This window comes from Hipposideros armiger, unplaced genomic scaffold (assembly GCF_001890085.2).
Source record: "Hipposideros armiger isolate ML-2016 unplaced genomic scaffold, ASM189008v1 scaffold_723, whole genome shotgun sequence".
Lineage (NCBI taxonomy): Eukaryota > Metazoa > Chordata > Mammalia > Chiroptera > Hipposideridae > Hipposideros > Hipposideros armiger.
The window spans coordinates 351,518-376,173 of record NW_017732073.1 but is presented as its reverse complement, the minus strand read 5'-3'; the positions used below and the strand labels follow the sequence as shown (position 1 = coordinate 376,173).

Genomic DNA, 24,656 nt, shown 5'->3' with positions numbered 1-24,656 from the left:
AATAAATAAATAAATAAATAAATAAATAAATAAATAAAGAAAATTAATTTATGTGCAATGATAAATACAAATATAAATTATCTGTTTAAATCTTCATCTTTTTTGTCTTTTTCAATTTTGCTTTCCTTTGTGGCACATGTTCATATTCAGAATCTTTAAAATGATACTTTTGTTGCCATATATTATTGAACTTGTTTGAAACATTTATAGATGTACTTTTAATAGGTTGATATATTTAAAAGTGACTTCACTTCTAAATACTTCAGATTTAATATTTAAAAAATATGAACTTCTTCCTAAGTACTCAAAATAATATCTCATCTAACAAAATTCTTAACAATCCCACAATATTAGCTGATACCTATTTCATGTTCAAATGTCTCTAATTGTCTTTCATATCCTTCTGCAGCTGATTTGTCTAAACCTGGATTCAATTTGAGACGACGCATTGCCCTGGGTTAAGCCTCTTTATGTAGAGCAGTCCTCCCGTCTCCTCACAACCCTGACCTGGTATAGAGAAATTGGCCAATTGTCCCATCAGTAGTCTTACCTTCTGGTTTTGTGTTGTCAGTTAGCACATTCCTCTATTCCCCGGATATCCTTTGCACTGGAATTTAAATTTAAAGACCTGACTACACTTTAATTTTAAACTTTTCTTGGCTGGACTACAGCATAGATGATGTATACATCATATCGCATTCCATCAGAGACATGTGTTACATAGTTGCAGCATCAGCAATTGCAAGGTTGATCATTTGATGAAGATAATAATGACCTCTCCATTGTACAGTTGTATTTTCCCTTATTACCAGAAAATCATATCTATGATGTTACTTTATCACAATTATGTGTTCGATTCTCCATTATAATCATCAAGAAAAAGTAGATAATACTGCAGTAACAAAGAATTCCAAAATCTCAGGGGCTTAAAATGAAAAAAAAATCTTATTCATTTAAAGCCTTCAATATTTCATTATATAATTAATCAGAATACCTCTCCATATCAGTGCATTCTTCATAATCACCAAAGGCACCGAAAAAATGAAATGGGCAAGTATGCAATCATTCGAAATGATTCATTTTAAGTGATTCTGCCCATAAGTTACATCTCTTGTGTCCATTCATTTGTCATTGGATGAAGCAAGTCGCATGGCTGTGCCTAATGGCAAAGAGACTGGGAAAGCATCCGGAAGAAAAGAAACAGCAGTAGCTGTGATCAGCACAAATCACATCCATCAACCATTTACCTAGTACTTTTAATGATGATTAATGATTCTTGCTGAATCACAAGATTTGCCAAAAATTTTTAAATGATGAGTTACTAATTCTATCATGTGCTCTGTCATTATTAGCTGATATCCTTATATAAAATTAGACGTTGATTATCCTGAAATATCATTTCTATTGAAAGGCAGGTTACATGTTTAATTATTTTTCTCTAATAACAAATTTTCATGGAGTTGGTGCAATAGCTTCCTTGAATGGAAATAATAAATGTTTTTGGTTTTCTCCCTTTTAGGTGTTTGTATATATTAATACATTTTCATAGAATCAGTGTATCTCCATCAATTAAAATCAATAGATGCTCAAATTGTATCAACTTTGACAAAAGAAAACTCTTTCAAGCTTTCTCTTAAGATTTTTTTACATGACCTCGTTAATCTTTGACAGCATCTTTGCTTTTTGGCACGATTTTCCAGGTTTACTTTCCCTGCCCAAGATCTGTAATGAACCATTTCTGTAATTTCTGGTTCCTTCTAGTGGAGCACAGAATAAATGAAAGAGAGGAACAGCTAGCCACTGAAAGTGCTCATTATTAATAGGGCGATATTACTTTTAGAATTCAAATGGGCAGAACTAGAAAATATGTGCTTTGAAAAGTCATATAACTGGCTTGATTTAAACATCACAAGGTTTTACTTTTTTAATAACATTTTATTTTTTTCTTTTATGCTGAAAATTCTCATGGCAATGTTATTATAATTACTTCTAGAACTCTCAATCATGAAAGCCTACAGTTACATTCTCAAAGTGGACTTTTTGCACAGTAATCACTTCAGATTCTCTGGGGAGAAAAGCAAAGAATCTAGGGTCAATTAATTTTTGAAAAGGCTGAATACCATATACCACACTGTTGGATATTCACAAAGGATACTATTAAATCAGAGACTTTGAAAAGCTGTAATGTAGGATGCATGTTTAACTTTGTTTAGACCAGTATTTCCAAAATTACACTAGTTTTTCATGGAATATATTTTGGAAAATACTAGTGTAAAGTAATTTTTAAGGATAAGTCTCTCCTTCACAATTCAGTCTGTACATTGAAGTTAAGATCTTTTATTATCACACATAATCTCAGATGTCTCATAAGCACATAAAAGAGAAATCCCTCTATCTTAATGATTTTCAGGAACTTTTTCTATTCCAGAAAAAAAAAGCAATAAAAATTCTATTAGATTGAATGAGCTAATATAAAACAAGACTTCGTGAACTCCACAGTGAAAGGACACTATAAATAGATGCTAATATTGCTTTCTGTGTCTTTGAACAGTTTTTTAAAAAAGATTGCTGAAAGTATATAATTTGTAATTTCATCTATAGAAGAATTCTTACAGTGTAATAAACTTCTAATCCATACCTATGGATAATTTTATATGAAATAACTTAGTTTCCTATGTGGTCAATAATGTGTGATTCTATTCTCTTATTAAATAAATATTTTCCGAAGGTGGACATAAATACAGTTGTACACATAAACACAACCACATATACATCCATGTAAGATGAAAACTTGCACCTACCTTTGCAATCACCACAAAGAGTGTATGATACATGTTTTTGAAAATACATTTGAAATATAAAATTATATGTAATGATTATATTACACATAGTTCTGCATTATATAATGGTTTATAAAATGCTAAGAATTTAGTCCTGTAAAATGTCCATTTAAAATCTTCAAAATTTCGGGGCTGGCTGAGTGGCTCAGTTGTTTAAGAGCTCACTCAAGAGTGCAAGCTCTGAGAGACAGCAGTTCCAGTCCTGGCCCAAGCTGAGCTGCTGCTGAGCTGCCAACAGGTGGCAGGATGGCTCAGCTAAAAAAAAAAAAAATTCAAAATTTATGTTGAATTGTTTTGTGTTAAGGCAAATGACAGTTAAGTTTATTTTGAACATGAATATTGATTTTGAATATAAATTATTGAAAGTTAAAAGATATAAACCCACATGTGTGTTATCATTAAATATAATACAGTATTTCACCTTCAAAATTATTTCTAAAAGTCTTGCATGTATGACATAAAGGGAAAAAGATACCTTTCTTTAGAATATTATTTAAGGTCTCAAAAATAAACTTTATAGAGAAACACAATGATATTTATTAATTTAATTTTTCAGCTGAGAGTTTTTCATTAAGATGTAGATTTCTATAACTTTCTATTACCATAACTGTTATAGTTAGATTATTTTCCCACTATTTTGTCTTAATGGCAATTAAATTCACTTTGAATCTCTGATTATAGCATCTCATGTTATAATTTTCTTTCTTTTTTTTTAAGATTTTATTGGGGAATTGGGGGAGGGGAACAGCGCTGGAGAATCGGGGGAAGGAGAACAGACAAATTTCTGTCCTTTTGTTCTTCAGTCTAGTTGTGGAGGATGTTGCTTCACTGGCCCAAGCTGGCACCATCATTACGCTCTTCCCGGGGGAGTCAGATCAGTTGCCGGCTTCTGGACGGCCGCTCACTGTGGCTGCTGGCTGCTCACGCACGCTGGCTGCTGGCTACACATGGTAGCCCATGGCAACCCACTGTAGAAGGGGCTGCAGGCTACACTGACACCGGGAACTCACAGCAGCCCAGCTCCAGGTTGAGCTGTTGTTCAGCATCTTAGCTGTGGAGGGCAGTGTCACTGGCCCCATATGCGGGATCCGAACCGGGGCCCTCTGGCGTCCCAAGCCAGCTCTTAACCAATGCGCCACTCAGCCAGCCCTCATGTTATAATTTTCAAAGGATCCTCTTAGATAGAGGACTGAAAAGCATAACCCTAAACAGTGTGTAAGGATTAAGATCTAACAGGAATTTTTAGTCGATATGTTTGCTATTGAAGCTTCAGAAGAAAGCTCCACTCACGGGATGTGCAGTGATTCCAGGTAATGTGTGTGAAGTGCTTTGCACCTGGAGCCCTGTAAAAATGGAAGAAGTACCCAAGGAAGATGAACCTTAGCAGCACTAAGATGGCGTCATGGCCAGAAGAAAGGCTCTAGCCAGCAGCTCTCATTTCCTGTGCTTGTTAGTGCTCTGAATTTATAGTCTATAAATTTCCTTTAGAGCAATCAGAGACTAAGCAATTATGTTACAATGTAGATTTGGTCTAGATCTGGTAGAGCTTTGTAATAACATTCAGCACAAAGTGGTGAGCATTAAAGCCACCCTTTGTCTTCCCATTCTGCCTTGCGCTGCATTATCATATCCTAAGTAACTGACTGGAAATTAAGCATATGCTTTAGGTACTTTGCTGAGAGAACAATTGAAGCATGGGGAGTGGGACAAAAGAACTACAAATGTTTATAATAGGCTCCGCCTTATCTTTATTCCACTTCCATTGTGTTATGAATAGAGAATGGTGACAGTTTCTCTATTTTCATTATTTCCCTTGGCTTTCTCATCTGTAAGAAATGGTCATAAAATGCAGACATAACAGAGTTCTTTAGGGAGAATTTATTAGATAATTTATATAAAAGTTAATGGCTTGAATGTGCCCTAGATATAAAAGCTATTTTTAAAAAATGGATATTATTCATAGTTAAAATACACAACTGAAGGAGAGTTTGGAACCATAGTACCCTTTTCAGCAATAATTTCAATGAAGCATTCTAAAATTCAAATAATTGTACTTTACTTACTTTCTTCCATACTTTAATCATTGTTGAATTATAAAGAATACTTTACTTTTGAATATGTGCCAATGTTACATACATCTTAAACTTTTATACTTTATGCTTCCAAACAGTATTTTTCACTTCAACTAACTCTTTTAATTACTCTTGGGTATCTGGCCCAATCCATGTGTACCGTATTTGCCGGTGTATAAGACGATTTTTTGGCCCTGAAAAATATGCCTCCAAGTGGGGGGTCGTCTTATACGCCAGGTACACTTCAGATAGACTGCCCATAGTGCTTGTCCCGTGCCATAGTGGCCTCCCGATGCCCGCCCACTTCATTCCACATACCGTTCAGGCATCAGCAGCGCTGCTGGGTGTATGCTCGGCTGTTATGCGATTTTGCGAGTGTGGTAAATTCGGGTTACCGTATATTTCTTTACATATGCATTGAAGATTCGCGATTTTGCACTATCATGGTGCCTGTTAGAATGTTGAAGAGCTTGCACTTGCGCACTAGTGAGGTCCCAGGGAGATGCTGATGCAAGGGTGGACCAGACTGCTATAGTGACAGGGCGGGCAAACAGGGAGCAGGGACCAATCAAATCAGGCTTTGTATACAGCCAACAGCCAACCACAATACTGCACCATTGTACAGTACAGCATAGAAAATGTCGACCAGTCAAACCCCTATCATCCCTATCATGGCACCAGCCAAAAGAAAGAAGTATGATGCAAATTTTAAACTGAAAGTTATAAACTTTGCTAAGGAAAATAATAATTGTGCTGCTGCAAGACAATATGGAGTAACAGAAAAGATGGTTCGGGACTGGAAATCAAATGAGAAAGCATTAAAGAGTATGCCAAGGGGTAAGTGTGCATTAAGAAGAGGCACCCCACACTGGCCAGAACTCGAAAAACATGTAGCAGACATGGTGGCTCAACATCGCCAAAACGGTTATGTGGTGACACGAAATACAATACGCTTGTTTGCACTTCAGTGGGCCAAATCAAATCTGATATTGTTTTACCTTTTATTTGGTGTGTGGAAGGTGTGCAGAAGAGGGGGTAGTCTTATACGGCGAGTATATAACAAACTCTGTATTTTGAGTGGAAATGTTAGGGGGTCGTCTTATATGCCCAGTCGTCTTATACGCCGGCAAATACGGTACTTCAGAGAATTTTTTTTAGATCCAAACACTTTCTATTTGAAAAACATCATTACTAACCTTATTGTATCTCATGAAAACAGTGCAGCTTTAAAAAAGTATCTTTTTTCTATTTATAAATTCTAACTCCTGAAATAATTAGGCTCAGCTTTTATTTTTTTCAATGAGAAAAAATCAAATATTTTGCCTAGAATCACTAGTCTTCTCTCTTCACATCTTCAGTTGTCCCTCTTGGAAACTAGTTATAAGTATTTAATTCATGGAAAAACAAACAAACAAACAAACTTAAGTGTTTGAATGCTAGTGAATACATCTGTCCTACTGAAGTAAGTTACTATTGGCTACAGAGTTAATTCTTTTGGCAGAAGCTTGATTCTTATTGTCTGCATATAATTAGTAAGTTGGATGCCTGTAAGAACAAGATAATTTCTTAAAAAAAATAAAAATCTACAAATGGACCACAATTCCAGATATGACATCAGCAATTTATTTCATAGTCTTTTAACTCACTGTATTCAGTTCTCTCACCTCCATACCATCATCTCTTCAATCCCAGACTACTTGTAATTTTTTATAGTCAAGATGGCTCTAGGAGAGAAATATGACAAAGAAAACATATGAAATAGTCTAGTTACTCCAAGGAAGTGCCAGACTCCAACCCTCTACTGGCTTTTTCAGTGGCCTTCAGTGAGGAAAGATTTTTCCCTGGAACTTTGATATCTGCCAAGCTCTCAACTGTCCCTTCAGTGGCCCTGAATAAATTGTTGGTGTATGAATTAGTCTGCACTGGCTGCCATAACAAAACACCAAAGACTGGGTGGCTCAACCAACATAAATTTATTTTCTCATAGTTTTAGAGGCTGGAAAGTCCAAGATCAAAGTGTCAGTGACTGGTGTCTGGTGAGAGCCTCCCGTTGGATTGAGAAGCCTACCTTCTCACTGTGCTCTCACTTGGCCTTTCCTCCATAGGTGGAGAGAGAGAGAGAGAGAGAGAGGATGTGCTATTCTTATAAGGGCACTAATCCTATTAATCAGGGCCCCATACTTATGACATTTAATGTTAATTCCTTTCTTAGACGTCCCCTCTCCACATACAGGCACACCGGGAGTTAAGGCTTCAGCATATAAAATTTCAGGGGCTATAACCACTCAGTTCATAATGGAGTGCTTGGCAACTAAATTTTAGATATTCAAAGGAAGTTCACATGAGTTTTATGTATTTATCTCCCAAGATAAAAATTAAAGCTCTCTCAATGTAAAGTGGTATAACTACTTGGGAAAATAGTTTGGGAGTTTATTAAACAGTTAAATATAAGCTTACCTCATGACTCAACAATTTTAATCCTAGGAATCTACCCAAGGAAAATGAAAACTATATCCACAGAATGACATGAACACAATCGTTCATAGCAGCATTACTCAGAAGAGCCTTCCACTATAAACAATTCAGATTTCCATCAGTATGGCTGGCCAGTGAAGACACAAAATGTGGTATATCCACATATGACTAAGTAAATACTATTTTAGTTTAAAAAGAATGAAATACTGATACATACTTCAACATGGATGGATGGAACTCAGCAACAATATGCTAAGTGAAAGAAGTCAGATGCAAAAAGCTGCATATTGCATGATTGTATTTATATAAAATGTTCAGAAAAGACAAAGCGAAAGAAAGCAGAGGATGCTAGGACTGAGGGTGGGAGCAGGACTAATTGAAAAAGGTACTCCAGGGAATTTTGGGGGTGATGAGAGAAATATTCTGAAACTACATTATGGAGATGGTTGCACAACTCTATAATATAATTTACTTAAATCACGGAATTGTATACTTGCAATGGGTGAATTTTATGATGTGTAAATTATACCTTAATAAAGCTGTTAAAAATTAAAGCTCTCTCATATAAATGCATGTCCCTGTATCATATTAGTAGTTTCAAGTCAAACTCTTGCCAGTTTTCAATAAGATTCAGTCATACTATTACCCTGAAATGACCTTTAATTTCTGGAACCCATCTCAGTATTCTCTTAATCCCTCCTGCTTTCAGGGAAGAATTCTCCTCTCTAAATATTACTTTACTGTACAGGACTTAAATTTCTTAGTATTTCTTTATGTGAAACATTTTTCTCTTCTCTTATCAAAGATCCCTGAGATTCAGATCACCTGACAAATGAAAACCAGAGAGAACATTTATGAGAGTCTGGGTGTTGCAAGATGGTGTAGATCAAAACTCCTGTAAAATCCTGGATTCAAATCTTGTCTCTGTCTACTTTACTTTAGCTGAGTGACCTTATCTAAGTTATCTAACTACCCTGAGTTTATCTCTCCATCTCTAAAATATGGATGGCATCAGCAGTATTGGTGGGAATATAAATGAAAAATTATTGGTAGAAGTTTTTACTACAATGTCTGTAGCATTGTTTATATAGCCCTTGAGTATTGAATGTGTGTTCTTCTTTCATTCCTGGAAAATAGTTCTTTAATATATTGCATAATTCATACATTTCACTCCTTCAAAATTCTGCTGTCTTTAGCTTAACAGGATTTCTCTTGATAATTTAAGAAAAGTTAAATCGGTGGAAAAGTATAGGGACAAAATCAACAAAACTGTTATTTTGAGTACAAGGAGCACATCAAAATAACTTTTTAAGGGCAATGTAAGAAGGCAGCTTAAGTCAAGCATCTGTCATTTGATTTAAGTCTTTTTGGTCAATGTTATGGGCTTGAAGGAACACATAGCATTTAATAATTAAATGATACAATCTACTAACATGAGACTTTGTGGGAAGTGACTGGTTAGTTTAACTCTAATTCATTTTAGAAAGGTTCTTATCACAGCTAATCCGAAGAAAAAGAGAGTTCAGAGGGTCCCTATTATTTAAAGATAGGACAGCAGCAGTCCCTTGGGATTTATAAGAACAACATACCAGATTCAAATATTGTTAAGAGTTTATATAAGTTCTTCACCATAGCCCACTAGACATTTTTAAGGTATGAATATATTTTTATCTCTTCAATAGGAGACTAACCTTTCCATAATGCATTTATTTGAAATGTTTCCAATCCATTTCTTAGCATTCTGCTAAAGCTCTGTAATGTGTTCAGGTTCTTGCTGTTTACATTCTTAATTTTGTATCAAATATTAAATATGAGTCCTTCAGCAAGTTAAAGATCATATGACTGCATAAACAATGTATGCAACTCATTTTCTATTCAATGGATTTTAAAGTGCCTTTTACAAAGCAAAGCAAAAAAACAAAAGAGAAGCTTGCTCTTGAGAACTAAAACTTCATTTTGGATTTTGAACGCCATGATTGCTCATGACATAACAGCCTTATTTCTACAAAGTTCATGGTTCCTAAACAAAAATTATGAGATGAGACTCTGTACCTCAAATTTCAATGTGATGCTAACCTGTTTGTCTTTTTGTTTTCATTCTAATAACCTAATAATAAAATGGAAATAACTGTATAACTTCTCTTGTGCTTAAAAGCATTTTGAAGGAGTAAACAAATTTCAAGGAGTTTCCACTATTTTGAACAGTAAAGCCTATTTTCTGTACTATCCCTTTTTCAAATATCATCATGGCCTTTAATTATTTATATAGGGAGACACTGAAGGGAAAAGCAGATGTCAGGGTGGATGAACTGTTTAAGACATTGTTCTTTATTTTTCATATGAGCTTAAATTGAGACTTTTAAAGATTTTTTTGGCAGCAACCTCCCTTCCAACCCCCACCCAAACACCAATCCCATGTGAGAGTTTTGGACTTCACAGATGAAATGAACTAGTAAAATATGCTGTAGCCATAATATAGCATGCTCACTTTTTTTCATCTTTGAAGTGAAAAAATTATTTCTAGACTATGACTTTATATGCGATTGTAAAGATGTGATATATATGCTATACATATATATATATATATACACATATATATATGATTTTTATGATATTATACACTTAAAAATGTGACTTTTTATTTCTGGGGTATCTGTCAGCAGTAGATATGTCACAAAATATTTTTTGCCACAAACTTTTAGAGTTGTGATCAAGAAGACATAGAGAATTACAGTTTTACATCAAGTACCATAAACATTAGCATCGAAACTGGTGAAGAAGTACATAGACAAACTCATGCCATTCTTGCTATTAGAAATAGAAGGAAAATAAGAAGAAAAAATAAGAAGAAATGCCATTTCATTGAAAGATAACCCATCATTTTAATTTATGCTCCTTTTCAGTATTTCGTCAGATCATTTATGTATATCTATAACATATACATAAAATATTTGGATATTACATATATATACTTATAGCACATATGTATTACTTGTACATATATAAATATCCAAATGTCTTTGTTATCTCAAGTTAGGCAAACTATGCAACATTATTATAATGTTTATGTGTGTTTCTTCCTAAATAATGAAGAAAACATATGTCGTTATAGTCTTGGATTGCACGGTATGTTCTTTATAGTTGCTGAAAAAAAAGTCTTTTGAAATATCACTGGAAAATCATTTTTGAAAATCACAGAAACATTCATCAGCCAGAGAAATTTTCTCTTACCTCAACAATATGTAGCAATACTTCAGAGTTAAGTATTATAAAACAAAGGGCACTGTAGTTGCATTAAAAAGTAAAAAAGTCTTTAAAGTACTTCAAAGTTACAGATCAGGTTGCCTTATTGCTTTAGACTACTATTATTTTCTTATTTTCTATTTTCAAGATTTGGCTTATGCCTGGTCTACATGCTAGAATTTACAGTTGGTTTCCTGTGGAAGAAAATTTAATAGGAAAAGGAAAGCAAATGATACATCTTTTGTGTTTCATAAATGGCTTACTGCTGGCATTCTTATGTCAATTGAAAGGGGCTTTAGAAATTGTCCATTCCAACACCCCAATTTTAAATATAAGGTAGTGAGATATAGATGGTTTTATTTTTTTTCATTTTCAATTACAATTGGCATGCAATATTATATTAGTTTCAGGTATGCAACATAATGATTAGACATTTAAATAAAGTGATCACCCCTGTAAGTCCAGTACCCATCTGACACCATACACAGTTATTACAATATTATTGATATATGCCCTAAGCTGTACTTTACATCCCTGTGACTGTTTTTACACCTGGTAATTTGTACATCTTAAATCCCTTCTCCTTTTTCGCTCTTCCCCTCGAAACCCCTCCCATCCAGCAACCATCGATTTGTTCTCTGTATCTATGAGTGTGTTTGTTTCATTGAGATATAGAGTTTTGAAATGGCTTGTCTCAAGTCGCTTGGCCAAAATCACAAGGCTAGTCAACTCCCAAAATTCTTGTAGTGTAGCATACTATGAACTACTCAGTGTGCTACACCATCTCAGCCTAAATATACGTTAAGGGGATTTTCTTTAGCAATAACACTCATCTGAGGAATTGACTACATTCCTTTTGTTTCCTGCCAGGATTGTCAGATACAGGCATTGTGCCACTATTCAAAGGTATATGAGTGGAAGTTCAGAAACATCTACTTCAGAATGCCAGTGTTTTTATTTTTTCTAGTGCGAGTCAGGTCCTCTTTTGTTTCCTCATTCTAAGTCTCACTAGAATGAAATTAACCTTTTATCCTGTCACCAACACCAAAGAGCTATTTTTTTGTGAAGGCATTCAATACTTGCCATAGCTGCTATAGAGTAGGTGCTCCAACTGCAGGTGTTGCTATGGGTTATGCAACCCAAATTACAGGGCCCATAATACAGTTTCTTCAGGTTTTCACAGGAGTTCCTGTAGCTAGGTTACTCTATTGAAAAATATCATACTTTCAGGAAAATAACCTGATAAACTTACTGAACATTAAGAGTGATATATTATTTTTCAGATTGAAACTGTGGTGTTCCCTTGTCTTGTTTTCTTCTGTTTAAGTACAGATTGTAGTTACCTCATAGTGAGGAATATGGAAAGATTTAGTAGATGAGTAGATAAAATATTCAACAGGGTAGAAATTAAATATGATGACTTTGCTTGCCCTTTGCAAAACAATGAACAAAAGACAATCGGAGTTCTCTGAACTCAGAAATGCTCTTTATAGTGTCATAATTGATTTACATATATATTATTTTCAATATGCAGAAATAAGAAAAATAGGCACTAGAAAATGTATGGAAGCATCCAAACCATTTTGATTTTGAAAGTTCATCATAATTTGAATTGAACATATTACTATTTTTTAAGTGAAGTTGAACGTTTGTCTTTATTCATCTTCAAAATTATCATATCAGTGTGCCCCAGAGTATCCCACAGATGATTATTTTTCATAGGGTTTATCATTTTCCTCATTCTACTTAACCAAAGATAGTAGGTCCACACACACAACGCACATTCACACATTATATTTGCTATATGATCCATTTGCCCAGCTAAGCTGAAGAGTAGATGTTAAAGCTATGGATGCAGACGTGATTTTTAAAACTAGGTCCACTATTTGGTTAGTATGCCACTTTGAGAAATGTAGTTAAGCTCTCAAAATCTTTGCTGCTTTATATGTCAATTGGTGGTAATAATATCTACCAGATGAGGTTGTCATGAAGATCATATGCCTCACACAAAGTAAATAATAAATATTAATCAATCTTGTATATTTTTTGATACAGCCTTTAATATTTTATCCTTCCAAAATCTGACTGTTAATTTAAACAAAAATGGAGATATTAATATTTCCCAGTGATTATAGCATGGTTTTTCTTAATGGGACATCAGATTCATCATGGCATTTCAAGGAGAATTTAGAATTTTGTTTAGGTATTTAAACCAGGTCATCCCATTCTTTGCATGTTCTAGAATTACACTTATTAAAGTGTTCATTATTTCTTGATAATTATCAACATGTAGTTCATTTTATACTTCCTCAAATATCTCTGACTTCCTATTACTTGCTTTTCTAGTCATTGAAATGTTGGATCACTACCGACCCAGTAGCATAGATATCACTAGGGTCTCACTGATAAAATCAGTATTTTGTAGTTTAAAAAAGCAAACATTTAAGTTTGTACAATATAATTAATTAAATTCACTATTAAATTTAGAGTATTCAGTTAATGAAGTCTTTCTTAGAAGCTTATGACATTCTTAAATTAGATAAATTAGTTTATAAAAAGTAATGTGATTTTAAGATGTCTGTGTCACAACTAGCTAGCTAAAGAGGAGTTAAATTTCCATAGGTAGCATTTGGGCTCTTTGTCTTTCAATGCTGTGTTATTCAGCATGTTTCCAAGGAAACTGAATTCAGCTTTCAGCTGTGTGCTGCCAAAGACAAATTTGGGCTATACATAGGATCTGCCTGAATCAAGATGACACGCAATATTAATCTCGTAATGACTGAAAAAAAAAGCATGATGATACTATATCAGACCCTTTTAAAACATTCCATTTTGGGGTGCTTTGCATGACAGAAATAGCTATATTATTCTTGATTATCACCAAGGCAAATAATGTCAAATAATATTAAAAGTTTCTATAACCTTTGTGATGTAAGAAATTTACAGGGTGATCAGAATAGAACTGTTCATTTTGTCTGTTTATCATCTATCTATCTAACTATTAATCACCTATCATCTATATGATAAAAGCATGAATTACTAGGAATGGCAATGGGGATATATATCTCCTGTTAATCTCTATATGTGTAATGCTAGAATCAGCTGTCTCCATACTGTAAATTACTCTTAACAAGCAAAGTTAGTATTTTATTGAATATCAGATATTTTTATAATTTTAAAAATATTATTCTTTGCTAAATTTTAATACTAATTAGGAAATGAAACTTATTCTATTATGTGTCATGAGAAAGAGTAAGATAGCATTAAAGTGAAATGTTTCTTTATAAAATTATTTTGAGAGTTTTTATGAAGGATCTAATACATTAGAAATCTTGGCATAATTAAAATGAGATTCCACTCTTTTTTTTCAAATTAAAATTAGCAGAAGATTTGAAACTTTTACTTTACTGAAATATATACATATATAGTTTTTATAATTATTTATATAAATATATAGTTATTTACTGAAGTAATATATATCGTAATATATATATATATATATATATTTATATATATATATATATATATATATATATATATATTTTTAAATATGAAATTTGTTCATTTGGGATGGTGTTACTTGTAATATTAAAGAATATCCAGTTTTCAGAAACATATGAAATAAATACCTTATTTTTGACTGAGTGAGTATCAGACCTAAAGAATACACATAGACAAGTAAAGTGATATTTGCATGATATATTTTCCTGGGATAGTGAGCCTCCTTTTAAGATTAGATTGCTCACCAGTGTTTAGGAATAAGGTCTATCTGGGAGAAGCAAAATGGGGAATAAGGAAGTGCACAATTTGTTAAACAATAACAATAAGGGTAGGTAAAGCAATTCTTGGAGAATTTTGAAGTTTTTTCCCACTTCTAAGTCTATTATAGATTTTTTTGTTAAATTCTAATTCCTTCTCCTAAACACTCATTCTCAAAAGTAATTATGTCTTTTTGCATCTACATCAAAACGCTAGTCTGAAATAACCTAGTGTAAGCAAGAGGTCACATGACCTTTTTAGGCTTAACATGGTACAGTGTTATCAGTTAGGAATTAGTTTGGTGAAACACAAAATGTTGGGAATCATTTGGCTTCCTCCTGAATTGTGTTTATTGTGCTTTTTCTGTTAGATATATTTTGTGTATGAAATATCTAATACTCTATGTCTTTTTTTTTTAAGATTTTATTGGGGAATTGGGGGAGGGGAGCAGCGTTGAGGAATCGGGGAAGGGGAACAGACAAGTTGCTGTTGTTTTGTTCTTCAGTCTAGTTGTGGAGGATGTCGTTTCACTGGCCCATGTTGGTATTATCATTGTGCTCTTCTCAGGCGAGGCAGATGCTCGCCGGCCATGGGACGGCCACTCACAGTGGCTCATGCCAGCTGCCAGCCAGCACCACTGCAGCCTATGCCATCACCAGCCACTCACGGCAGCCCAGCTCCAGGTCGAGCTGTTGTTCACCATCTTAGCTGTAGAGGGTGCAGCATCACTGGCCCTCATGTGGGTTCTGAACCAAGGCCCTGCTGCTCAGACCTGGCATCCCAATGAAACTCTTAATCATCGTGCCAATTGGCCGGTCCTAATATTCAATGTCTTAAAGCCAACATTGATCCATGCTCACATTAAGGAACAGAAATATTCAAAGACTATTTTATAAAAAATATAATTACTTAATTAGGGAAGACATTTTTGTCTTGTTTTTTTTTGTTTTTTTTAATTTCCTACATCAATCTTCACTTGTTTGAACAATGCCTTATTCCTGAGTGCATATGCTACATCTGCTGAATGGGTTTTGAACAAAATATCTATATATTCTAAAGATTTCTTTAATACAGCTAATGAATCAATGTTTATTTATTTATTTTTTGTATTATAGGATGAACAATAACAAAGCGGATCTTAATTTGAATGAGTTGTCAAAATTTATTGAATTAAAATTATAAGCCTTTTTACCTGTTTCCTCCTACTTAACACATCCTAACATAGTCATGTTTACTTTAATTTGTAGTAAGTAAAACTAACTCAGGATGGAGATGAAAAGGTATAGTTACTTATACCTGACTAAGTGGCTTGAATTTTTCCCCATTAAAACTTACCAAAGGCTTTACCTCATTATATTTCCAGCTTAAGGTAGCGCTTCTTTTACTAATTTCCTATGACACAGTGAATTTCTCCCTCTTCATTTTGATTGTCCCTTAACTTGTATTTTCATCACCTGGGTAATGCAACTGACAAGTGTGTATATGAACAGTGACACATCTCATCGATATATATTGTACTCAAGGAGAGTAATTTGCCCAAAGATCATAGCCTGCCCAGCAATTTATCTCACACCTGCCCAGACAGACGCAACAGTCTAGCTCATCCATCAAAGTTCATGATCTAAGCTCAGTGGAATTTGAAACTTACAATAAGAAAATGAAATTGGTTTAATCAAGATTATAAGCAAGGTGACACAGAGTACACAGTTACAAGGCCCTATTTTAAACCAATTATTTGTCAACATCTAAACATTCAAGTGAATTTGAAAATGGATATCCTTTTAAATATATATTTCACATTATGACCTCAACCAATTTTTTATGGATTTTAAATGTAATTTTCTAATATAAGAACATGAATTTGTAGAAACACTTAAAAATGTTTGCAATCTTTCAATTTTCAATTATAAACTTGGTAGTTAAATCCTCAGTACATAGAAAGACAGATTGCAAATAGAGATCTTTGTTTTGTTTCAGTGTTTCCATCACATTTTGATGTTCTCATAGACTTTAAATGTTAGAATAAATTGTAACATTAGTCAGTCCAAGCACAATAATCATTAATACCTTTATCGTTCATTATGGTAGCATCTTACCATTTTTAAAATGTTTTAATATGTCACCTTATTTTCAAAATTTTGTTCCCCAGATTGGGCACTTGAAGTAGACAGATGATGATATCCCTCTTTTATAGATGGGAAAACTGAAATTTGGGCAGGTTAAGAAACTCTTGGGCAAAGTCACAAAACTGACTACTGAAAGTATTAAGAGCAGAATCTAGATCTTCTGAAACTTATACTTTTTTTCCCCCCACAATGCATGACTACCTTTTGTGGCACTTAAGTGTTTCACAAAAAGCTGAAATGGACCTTGGACACCATCGGGTCTAACCTACCTGATTTTACAAATAAAAAGTTAAGTTCAGAGTGAGAGCATAGATCTCAGAGGAGAACCCGGGTGCCCAAATTCATCCACATGATATTCTTTCTAAAACAAGTTTCCCCTCAAATACGTGGTATGGCACTTGCTCATGTTGAACCATGTGAATTAACTGTCTGTATTTTGGCACCTATAATGTAGAGGTGACACGTTCCAAAAAAACTGTTCTAACCAGGAGATGATAGATGATTTTTTTAAGTGCCTGTCTTCAAAACTTGTGCATATGCAGATACCTATCTAACAAGAAAAACTTCTGATTTGAAATTTAAATGAAAAGCATCCTTCTTATACACCATGAGTCCACTGAACGAGTTCAAATTTTCTTTTACTCTTTATCTTTGCTTTGTAGATAGCAGAATTAGACCCTGGGGCATAACTACACAGTCATAGATCTATTACTTCAGGTGAACATAAAATCCTTAAATTTCAGTTTCAGCTTACATTGGAAGTTTCAGCACCTTGGCAATGTAGATTACATTTTAATATAAATAAGTATGTGGATAAAAATACCAAATCCCTTTTTCAGTAGGCTTAGGAAATTAAAGTTTAATATTAATAAGATCTTATATATATTAGCACTTAATTCAAATAATAGAACTTGAGTCAATCTATTTATTCCTGTAACAGCCATTTAAATTTCATACACATTTAGGGTAGATTTTTTAAAAGTTTTTTTGTTTGTTTGTTTTTGTTTTTTTATTGGGGAACAGTGTGTTTTTCCAAGACCCATCAGCCTCAAGGTGAGTAGTTGTTTCAATCTAGTTGTGGAGGGTGCCTCTCAGCGGCCCTTGTGGGGATCGAACCGGCAAACTTGGTGTTATGAGCACAGCACCCTGAGCTAACTGGCCACTACTAGGGTTCATTTTTGACACTGTGAGATGGTATGGTGCCTCTCCTCAGTTTCCTGTTTATGTAAATGTGGAACTTATGTCTGTGCTAGCAAGGAAGAAGAGGAAAATATCTGTAGGAATTAAATGGACTAGTTTATCTGAGTCAGAAGCTTCAAATTCCAATATTTCAGAGAAAGAAAAAATTATCATACTTGTTAACAATTCAATAGATCTCCTTGTCTGTGAACTAGAACACTGTTTACTTTCGGCCTGGGTTTAGAGATTAGGAATGGAAAGGCTGACTAAAGTCCCATGATGGTGCTGTGCTAGGTTGCTGAGGTGTTGTTCTCTTTGTTTCTTAGAGGACTATTTTATTGGTGCTAGCTCAGAGACAGTAGGTCACAATGATCCGCTATCATAATTTTTGCGTAACTAGTATCAGATTTAGCCGCCAGAGGACGCTAAACTGAAAGATAGGAAATGTACAGTTTGGTTTTCACTTGTCCTTAAGATTCTTTGGTGTCTTCAGGTGCTCATGTAACTAACCTCAGACGTCTGTTTTGTTTTGTTTTGTTAGTTTGTTTTTGTTTTTTGTCAGTTACAAAGGGATGAAGTAACAAAGGGATGAGTATGTGCTTGTCCATCCACTTATGAGTCTATTGTGAAGGGACATTCAGAATATCTGTTTGAAGTGTTGGATTGAATGGTTTTGATATCCTTGAAATCTACCACAGTTTCTATTCTGAGACGCTTTATTTATATTAATATAGCTCATTTACCCTTTGATTAATTGTTGGGCATTCACGGCATGCTGGACTGTCCAGCCCCCATCATGCAGCACTGCGAGCTTGTGGTGATTAGACTGGTTTAATACTACACTCTCCTTCAGTAAAATTACTGTACTCCCTCATCAGATGAAATGTTTCATTAGGCAATATGTGACCTCTAGTTGGAGATTATTACTCTGATAATTACCCAGCAAGATGGAGAAAGCTGATTACCTTAGTCTTTTTAGTGCTTTTATTCTTCACAATGAACTTTCGTGGGGGCTAGAATTACTAAAATGCCACAATATCCCTTAAGTTTGTTTTATGTAACCATCTAAGAGAGGGCCATGGTGGCATTTGATAAGTTTTTAGGCCATGGCCACAAATCTTTTTTATGAGCTATTGTTTACTTGAGTGTGATAACCATAAGACTAGCATTGTAATTTTACTTTAATATTACAAACTGCATTTATTGCATTTTCAGATATTTTCACTTTTCAGGCGCAAACATGAGACGGTCTAAAAACTGCAGTTGTACTGCATGTAAGTGAATCTTTGTCTTGTTTAAGTGACCATAAAACAAATAACAGCAATCATACAATAGAAGGAAACATTAATGAGGGGAAAGAACATGATGCTTCAAACGATTTTTGTAATTTTAAATTATGTTTGTGTCTGTATACAGATCTTAATAAGGTTTTGTCTCCTTACAACAAATAATTTTACCTCATTGGGTTTTACAATGTCAGTAGTATTTGTGCATTTTTTTTTCTTTTGGCAAAATCACCAAATTGCTTTAGTTTTCATTTGGCATAATGAATAGCTAAAGACCAAGAATGATTTGAATGCAAAAAAAAAAAAAGTCTTACATCTTTCTGCTATTATATTCTTTATCAGAGGCAAATTTTGTGACTGTTAATAATCAACATTTATTAAAAACAGCTTTTATTTATTAAGTGTTTACTATTTGCCAGGCATTTTCTGTGTTTTGTGTTCATTATTTTTGTTGGGCATCATCCCCAACCAGTGGTAAATAGAGGCTTAAAAAATCTACTTTGGGGGGCTTAACCAAAGTTTCGGAGTACATATTACTCTAGAAGATTATAGTCCACTGAGAGTCAGTAGGACCAAACCATATTTTATCATCATCATATATTCCTTCATGCTCTTCTAACTCCTTGAAGTGATTAAATAAGAGTAAAAAGTAGCCTACCATAAGTATGGGTTCCTTTAGTTTTCTATTAATTGCCAGTTGTGAATTTCATGCTAGTTAAAGGTAATTAATACTTCATGCCTTTAAAATCATGTAAGAATCTATTTTTACAAAACACAGTAACATACAACAACGTCCTGAGAGTTGTGTTTTTCTTGGCCCCATTGATCACTTATGACATAAGTTGAATCATAATGCAAAACTGTTCGTGGCCTCTTATGTTGGAATCACCTCCAAAGCTTTCATCAATTTTATTATAATGTCCCCAATAATATGCATCTTTATTCATTGAGGATAAAAACATTTTTCAAATGGGCTAAAATTAATCAAATGAGATTATAACTATAAAATCATCAGTGCTATGCTTGGTATATATGCTACTCAGTACATTGAAGTTTTGTTATTATTGTTAATATTAATATTTTAAGGCTAATTCTGATAACTACATTGAATGACCAAATTAGGAAACACTGTTTGCAGTAATGGGAGTAGTGAGATCAATTTTCTTATTTGGCTTTGAAATGACACTACAGTCAGCTCCAAAAGAGAAAATCCAAAATTTCTTTCATTAGTTGCAGTATGAGGTAACTGCATGATTTTCCACGTGATACAATGAAGGACACTATTCATTTGAATAATGAGCCTGTTGTATCAAACACCACTCTCTGTGCTTTATAATAATTTTACAATCAGCAATACAAAAACAAAATACTAATAACATCAAACATTTAGGTAGAGCTTACTGTGTACCAGGCACTGTTTATTTACACCAATATGTTTCTTAACTTCATGGGTAAGCCCTATTATTATCATCCCCATTTTACAGGCGAAGAAAGAGAGGCACATAGCTGAAAGGTAACTCAGCCAAGGTAGCAGAGTCACCATGCACCAAAGCTAATATCAGAACCCTGGCTACAGAGTCCATGCTTGGAGTCAAAATGGGGTAAAATCAGCAACAACCACTTTAAAGTAGAATAGGACCTCATTAGCTGACTTATAAAGATTATGAAATAAAGTTTAAGAATAATTAAATGTGATTCATTAAAATGACTTTTAAAATTGTTTTTATGCTTTACTCAAAGTTAGCAACATTTAGTTAGATTTTGATTTCATATAATTCAAATATAATATCCCCGTTGCCCACTAACAGGAATTTTAAAAGTTTTGCAAGACCTGTAAGTTTGTTTATATGGAATAATAGAGAAACGCCTCTGGTTGTTCTTGACTCATGGCAATTTTAAAATGTCGATACAAAATTGTCCAGCATTTTAAAAACTATGTTTCTTTGTTAATCTTGTTTTAAAGTGCAACATACATGAAGGATATTATAAATAAAAGGTTATTTGTCAAATTTTCAAACAATACACTTGAAGAACATAATAATTTTCAGGTCACTGGAGGAATTTAGTGAAATTGCAGAGCAATTTTGAATATCCCTTCTATATATGTAAACTAGCTTATAAAAAAAGAACAGAAAGAAAAGTTGAACTATAAACAATAAAAAGTTATTTTAAATGTGTCTCCCAGGAAAACATAATTTTCATTTTATTTTAAACAAATCAATTTATAATGCTCACCCATGATTTACCATTTGTAAATTTGAAAGCTTTTACTGAAGAATTAAAATAATAATTTCAGCATTTTCCCCTTACTTCATGTCTTCTGTGTTTCCGCTAAACATTAATTCCAGTTTTTGGGAAATCAAAATATACTCTGAACTACTTTGCTGGATGTATCCGAAATTTGGTTACATGAATAAGCTTCCAAATTATTTGTTTTTTAAAGTTTATACTTGTCAGCAATAGTATTTATTTGTATGAATTTAACCTAGTACTTTTCACTGTAAGTTGCTAAGCATCTGCTATCTTTACTTGTAATAATTTCAGATATACTGGAATTTGTTGTTTAAGTAATGTTAACATGAAATATGTATTGTTATATGTTGAGATAATAAAAAGTAATAACATTTATATATTTAGATTTCTTTATGAGTGAATCTTTACCTGCTTTGGCTTGGTTTCTTGTTTGCCCAAAGGAGTTAATCACTAGATATATTACATGAACCTTTCCATGAATTTTGTGTCTTAATTTTACAAACCATTTCAGAGACGACTCTAAATGGTTAGGCTACTTTTTACTCTTATTTAATTGGCAGCTTGCTACAAATAAATAGCTAACCGCCTTTACAATTACTTAGAAAGAACAAGAATCCTCCTTTACAATTACTTAGAAAGAACAAGAATATTTTTGTTGGAAGAAATCAAATTATGTATACTAAATTACTATTTTTTATTTTAAAGAGAGAATTATTTGCCTCCAAAATTCAAACTACTTTAAGCACTCATCTGTAATGGGAGTGATTTTAATATTAAAAAAGATGTTTTCATTCTCGTTTTTTTGGAATAAATTGTTGAATACATCAATGATTCTTAATGAGCTTAAATTATTTCAATTCTTTCTGTTACAATATTATTAAAATGCAACAATTTATTCTTAGACAATTTCTTATGAAGTTACTTTTTTTTCTCATTTCTAAGGCAATGTCTTACAATGCTAAATTCTTAATCTATGATTTCTTTTATTAAAATGTTACCAAAAGAGATTTTTTATTCCACCAGGATTTAAACGTAAGTTTAATTACCAAAGCCTGGTGGAGCAGGAGTTACTGAGGGAGGAAAATGTTGCTGATTAGAACTTGAACCAGAGTCAAGAGTTAATCATTCTTAGAAATTGTGCTGGCTTCTTAATGGTGCTTGGTGGAAACTGCCAGAGACACATTTTCATCCTAACCCCATCCAGGAACATTGGTTTATGACTAAATTAAGTGCCAGATAATGGGTAATATGCATAAATAATAACTCTGGCTTTATTTTGCTTTTCTTCTGCCGAGTTATCTTTCTAATGATGGGAAGTTGAGACTTGTACCTTGTGGGTTCTATGGGGAAAAAATAACCTGTTGGTGCCTTTGCACGAAAATCCTGCTGAACGTGACTGTTGACTCTTGGCACCGAGACAAAAGAAATAGGATGAATTATTATTTTCTTTTTTTTAGTTTCAGAAAAAGACAGGGAAAGTATTGCTTAACTTCTTATGACGCTCGTTACAAAATGTGAACTTCAAAAGACTGAACTAGCAATGGAGGAGCCAGTTAGGATTCATAAATCAAAACTTTGAACTAAAATGAGAGAACAGGACTTAAAACTCAATCAAAATGTCACAGATTCAGAAGCACGGACTTATACATCTGTCATTTTTATCTGTTAGGTGCACAGAAAAGATTTGTAAATCAAAAATAATTTTAATTCAGGTTTTATTGTCATGATCCGTGACTCTCCTAGCTTTTATAAATCTGTCGATGGTCTTGTAACTATAGCAAAATTTTGAAAAATTATTTAAAGTATAATTTATAAAGCTTTTCTGAGGTATGTGAGCTATTTCGTTTATAGATTTTCTTAAAATTCTGAGATTCAAACTCGTGAGTTATCTTCCTTAGCTATCAGCTATATATTAATTTGCTACTTCAAGTTATAATTACTTTATGAAGAATGTTAACAAATTTTGTGTGAATATGTATATTCTTTTATACTGAGCATGAACCTGACCTTAGAAGATGTTTCCCTTTTAACACCTCTTTATTACCTATGCTGTGTCCAGCTCAGTCACTCTGTCATCAACTTTTAACTTTATCTTACATGGACTGGCCAAGTGGCTCATGTGGTTAAGAGCTCATTTTAGAGTGCAAGCAAGCTCTGAGCAACAGGATTGCCGGTTTGATTCCTTCCCCAAGCTAGGCTGCCGCTGAGCTGCCAACAGGTGGCAGGATGGCTCATCTTTAAACAATTTACATTGCAAATCATCTTATTTTGAACTGGACATTGCTTTGTCTGCTGAGTAAAGGGGAGATCAGAGCATCATCTTCAAACTAAATGGAGATGGATAATTACATGATATTTTTCCATGGAAAAACAATGTTTTTACACTTTTATCAGTCACGAGATTTTATTGATATAGCCACATATCAATATAACCACACAGTTTTTGGAGTAGAGTTGGATCTCAAATTTCAACTGGTTTTAAATATTGACTTAACTTTTTAAATCTCTCTGTGTGAATTTTATAAAATCTCTAAAATATTTTAACTCAATGTGCTTTTTTCAATTAGTAAGATATCCACAAGATTCAAATGCTAAGGTTACCAAGGGGAAGATTGTGAAGAGTTTCCTCATATCGATGTTCCTTATTCACCAAGTTTCTCTTCTCATGGAAACCAATGTTGCCAATGTCTTCTGATAGATTCTTACTATAATAATTTCACTCAATACAGAGGAGTATAAATATTAACATTTTTAAGTTAACACAAATCCCACCTTCCCAATAGCTATTGTGAATATTTTATGAATATTATTTTAATAATCTTGATTAATGTATACAGTTGGAAAATAGAAACAGATGAATAGATAACATTTTGATGAAGTATTTACATGTTATATTAAGAAAAGAGTCATTATATTCAATTTTGATTCATTATAAGATATGTCAGTTTCTGCAAGTGCCCTATTATGTTATGGGGGGAAAAAAAAGATCCTGAAAACTTTGAGAGCTTGGATTTATTATGCACTTTTTGCTACCTGTTTCAATTTAAGATGACAACCATTAAATTCCTGCTTGTAAGATGTTGAAAATAATATACATACTATATCTTCCATTGAGCCCCAAGCCTTGATAACTAATATTTATTTTATGTAATTTATATTTTCAAGGATACATTTTGTTTTGTAATAATAATTTCCAACTGTTTGTTTGTTTGTTTTTAATTGAAATGGATTAAATGCTTAATACCAATTTTATTACCAAATTTGCTTCATTTCTAAGTGCTATTTGAGTAATTTCTTATTTCACTAGATTTTTGTTTTACATTTTGAAAGTCATTTTATTTTTTTTACATTTAACAATGCAGATAATTTAAGCAAAATTTTACCTGACACCATATATATATATATAGATAGATAGATAGATAG

General features: G+C 33.3%; 1 protein-coding gene across 1 annotated transcript in view; it reads left to right on the top strand.

Moving 5' to 3' along the window:
* NAALADL2 (N-acetylated alpha-linked acidic dipeptidase like 2) overlaps positions 1 to 24,656 on the top strand; it is a gene marked incomplete at its 5' end in the record, with an annotated part of 708,847 nt that overhangs the window by 564,572 nt on the left and 119,619 nt on the right. Inside the window, one exon of the mRNA XM_019627205.1 lies at positions 14,225 to 14,232. Within this exon, the coding sequence (XP_019482750.1) occupies positions 14,225 to 14,232 (8 nt within the window). The remainder of the gene's footprint in view (positions 1 to 14,224; positions 14,233 to 24,656) is intronic.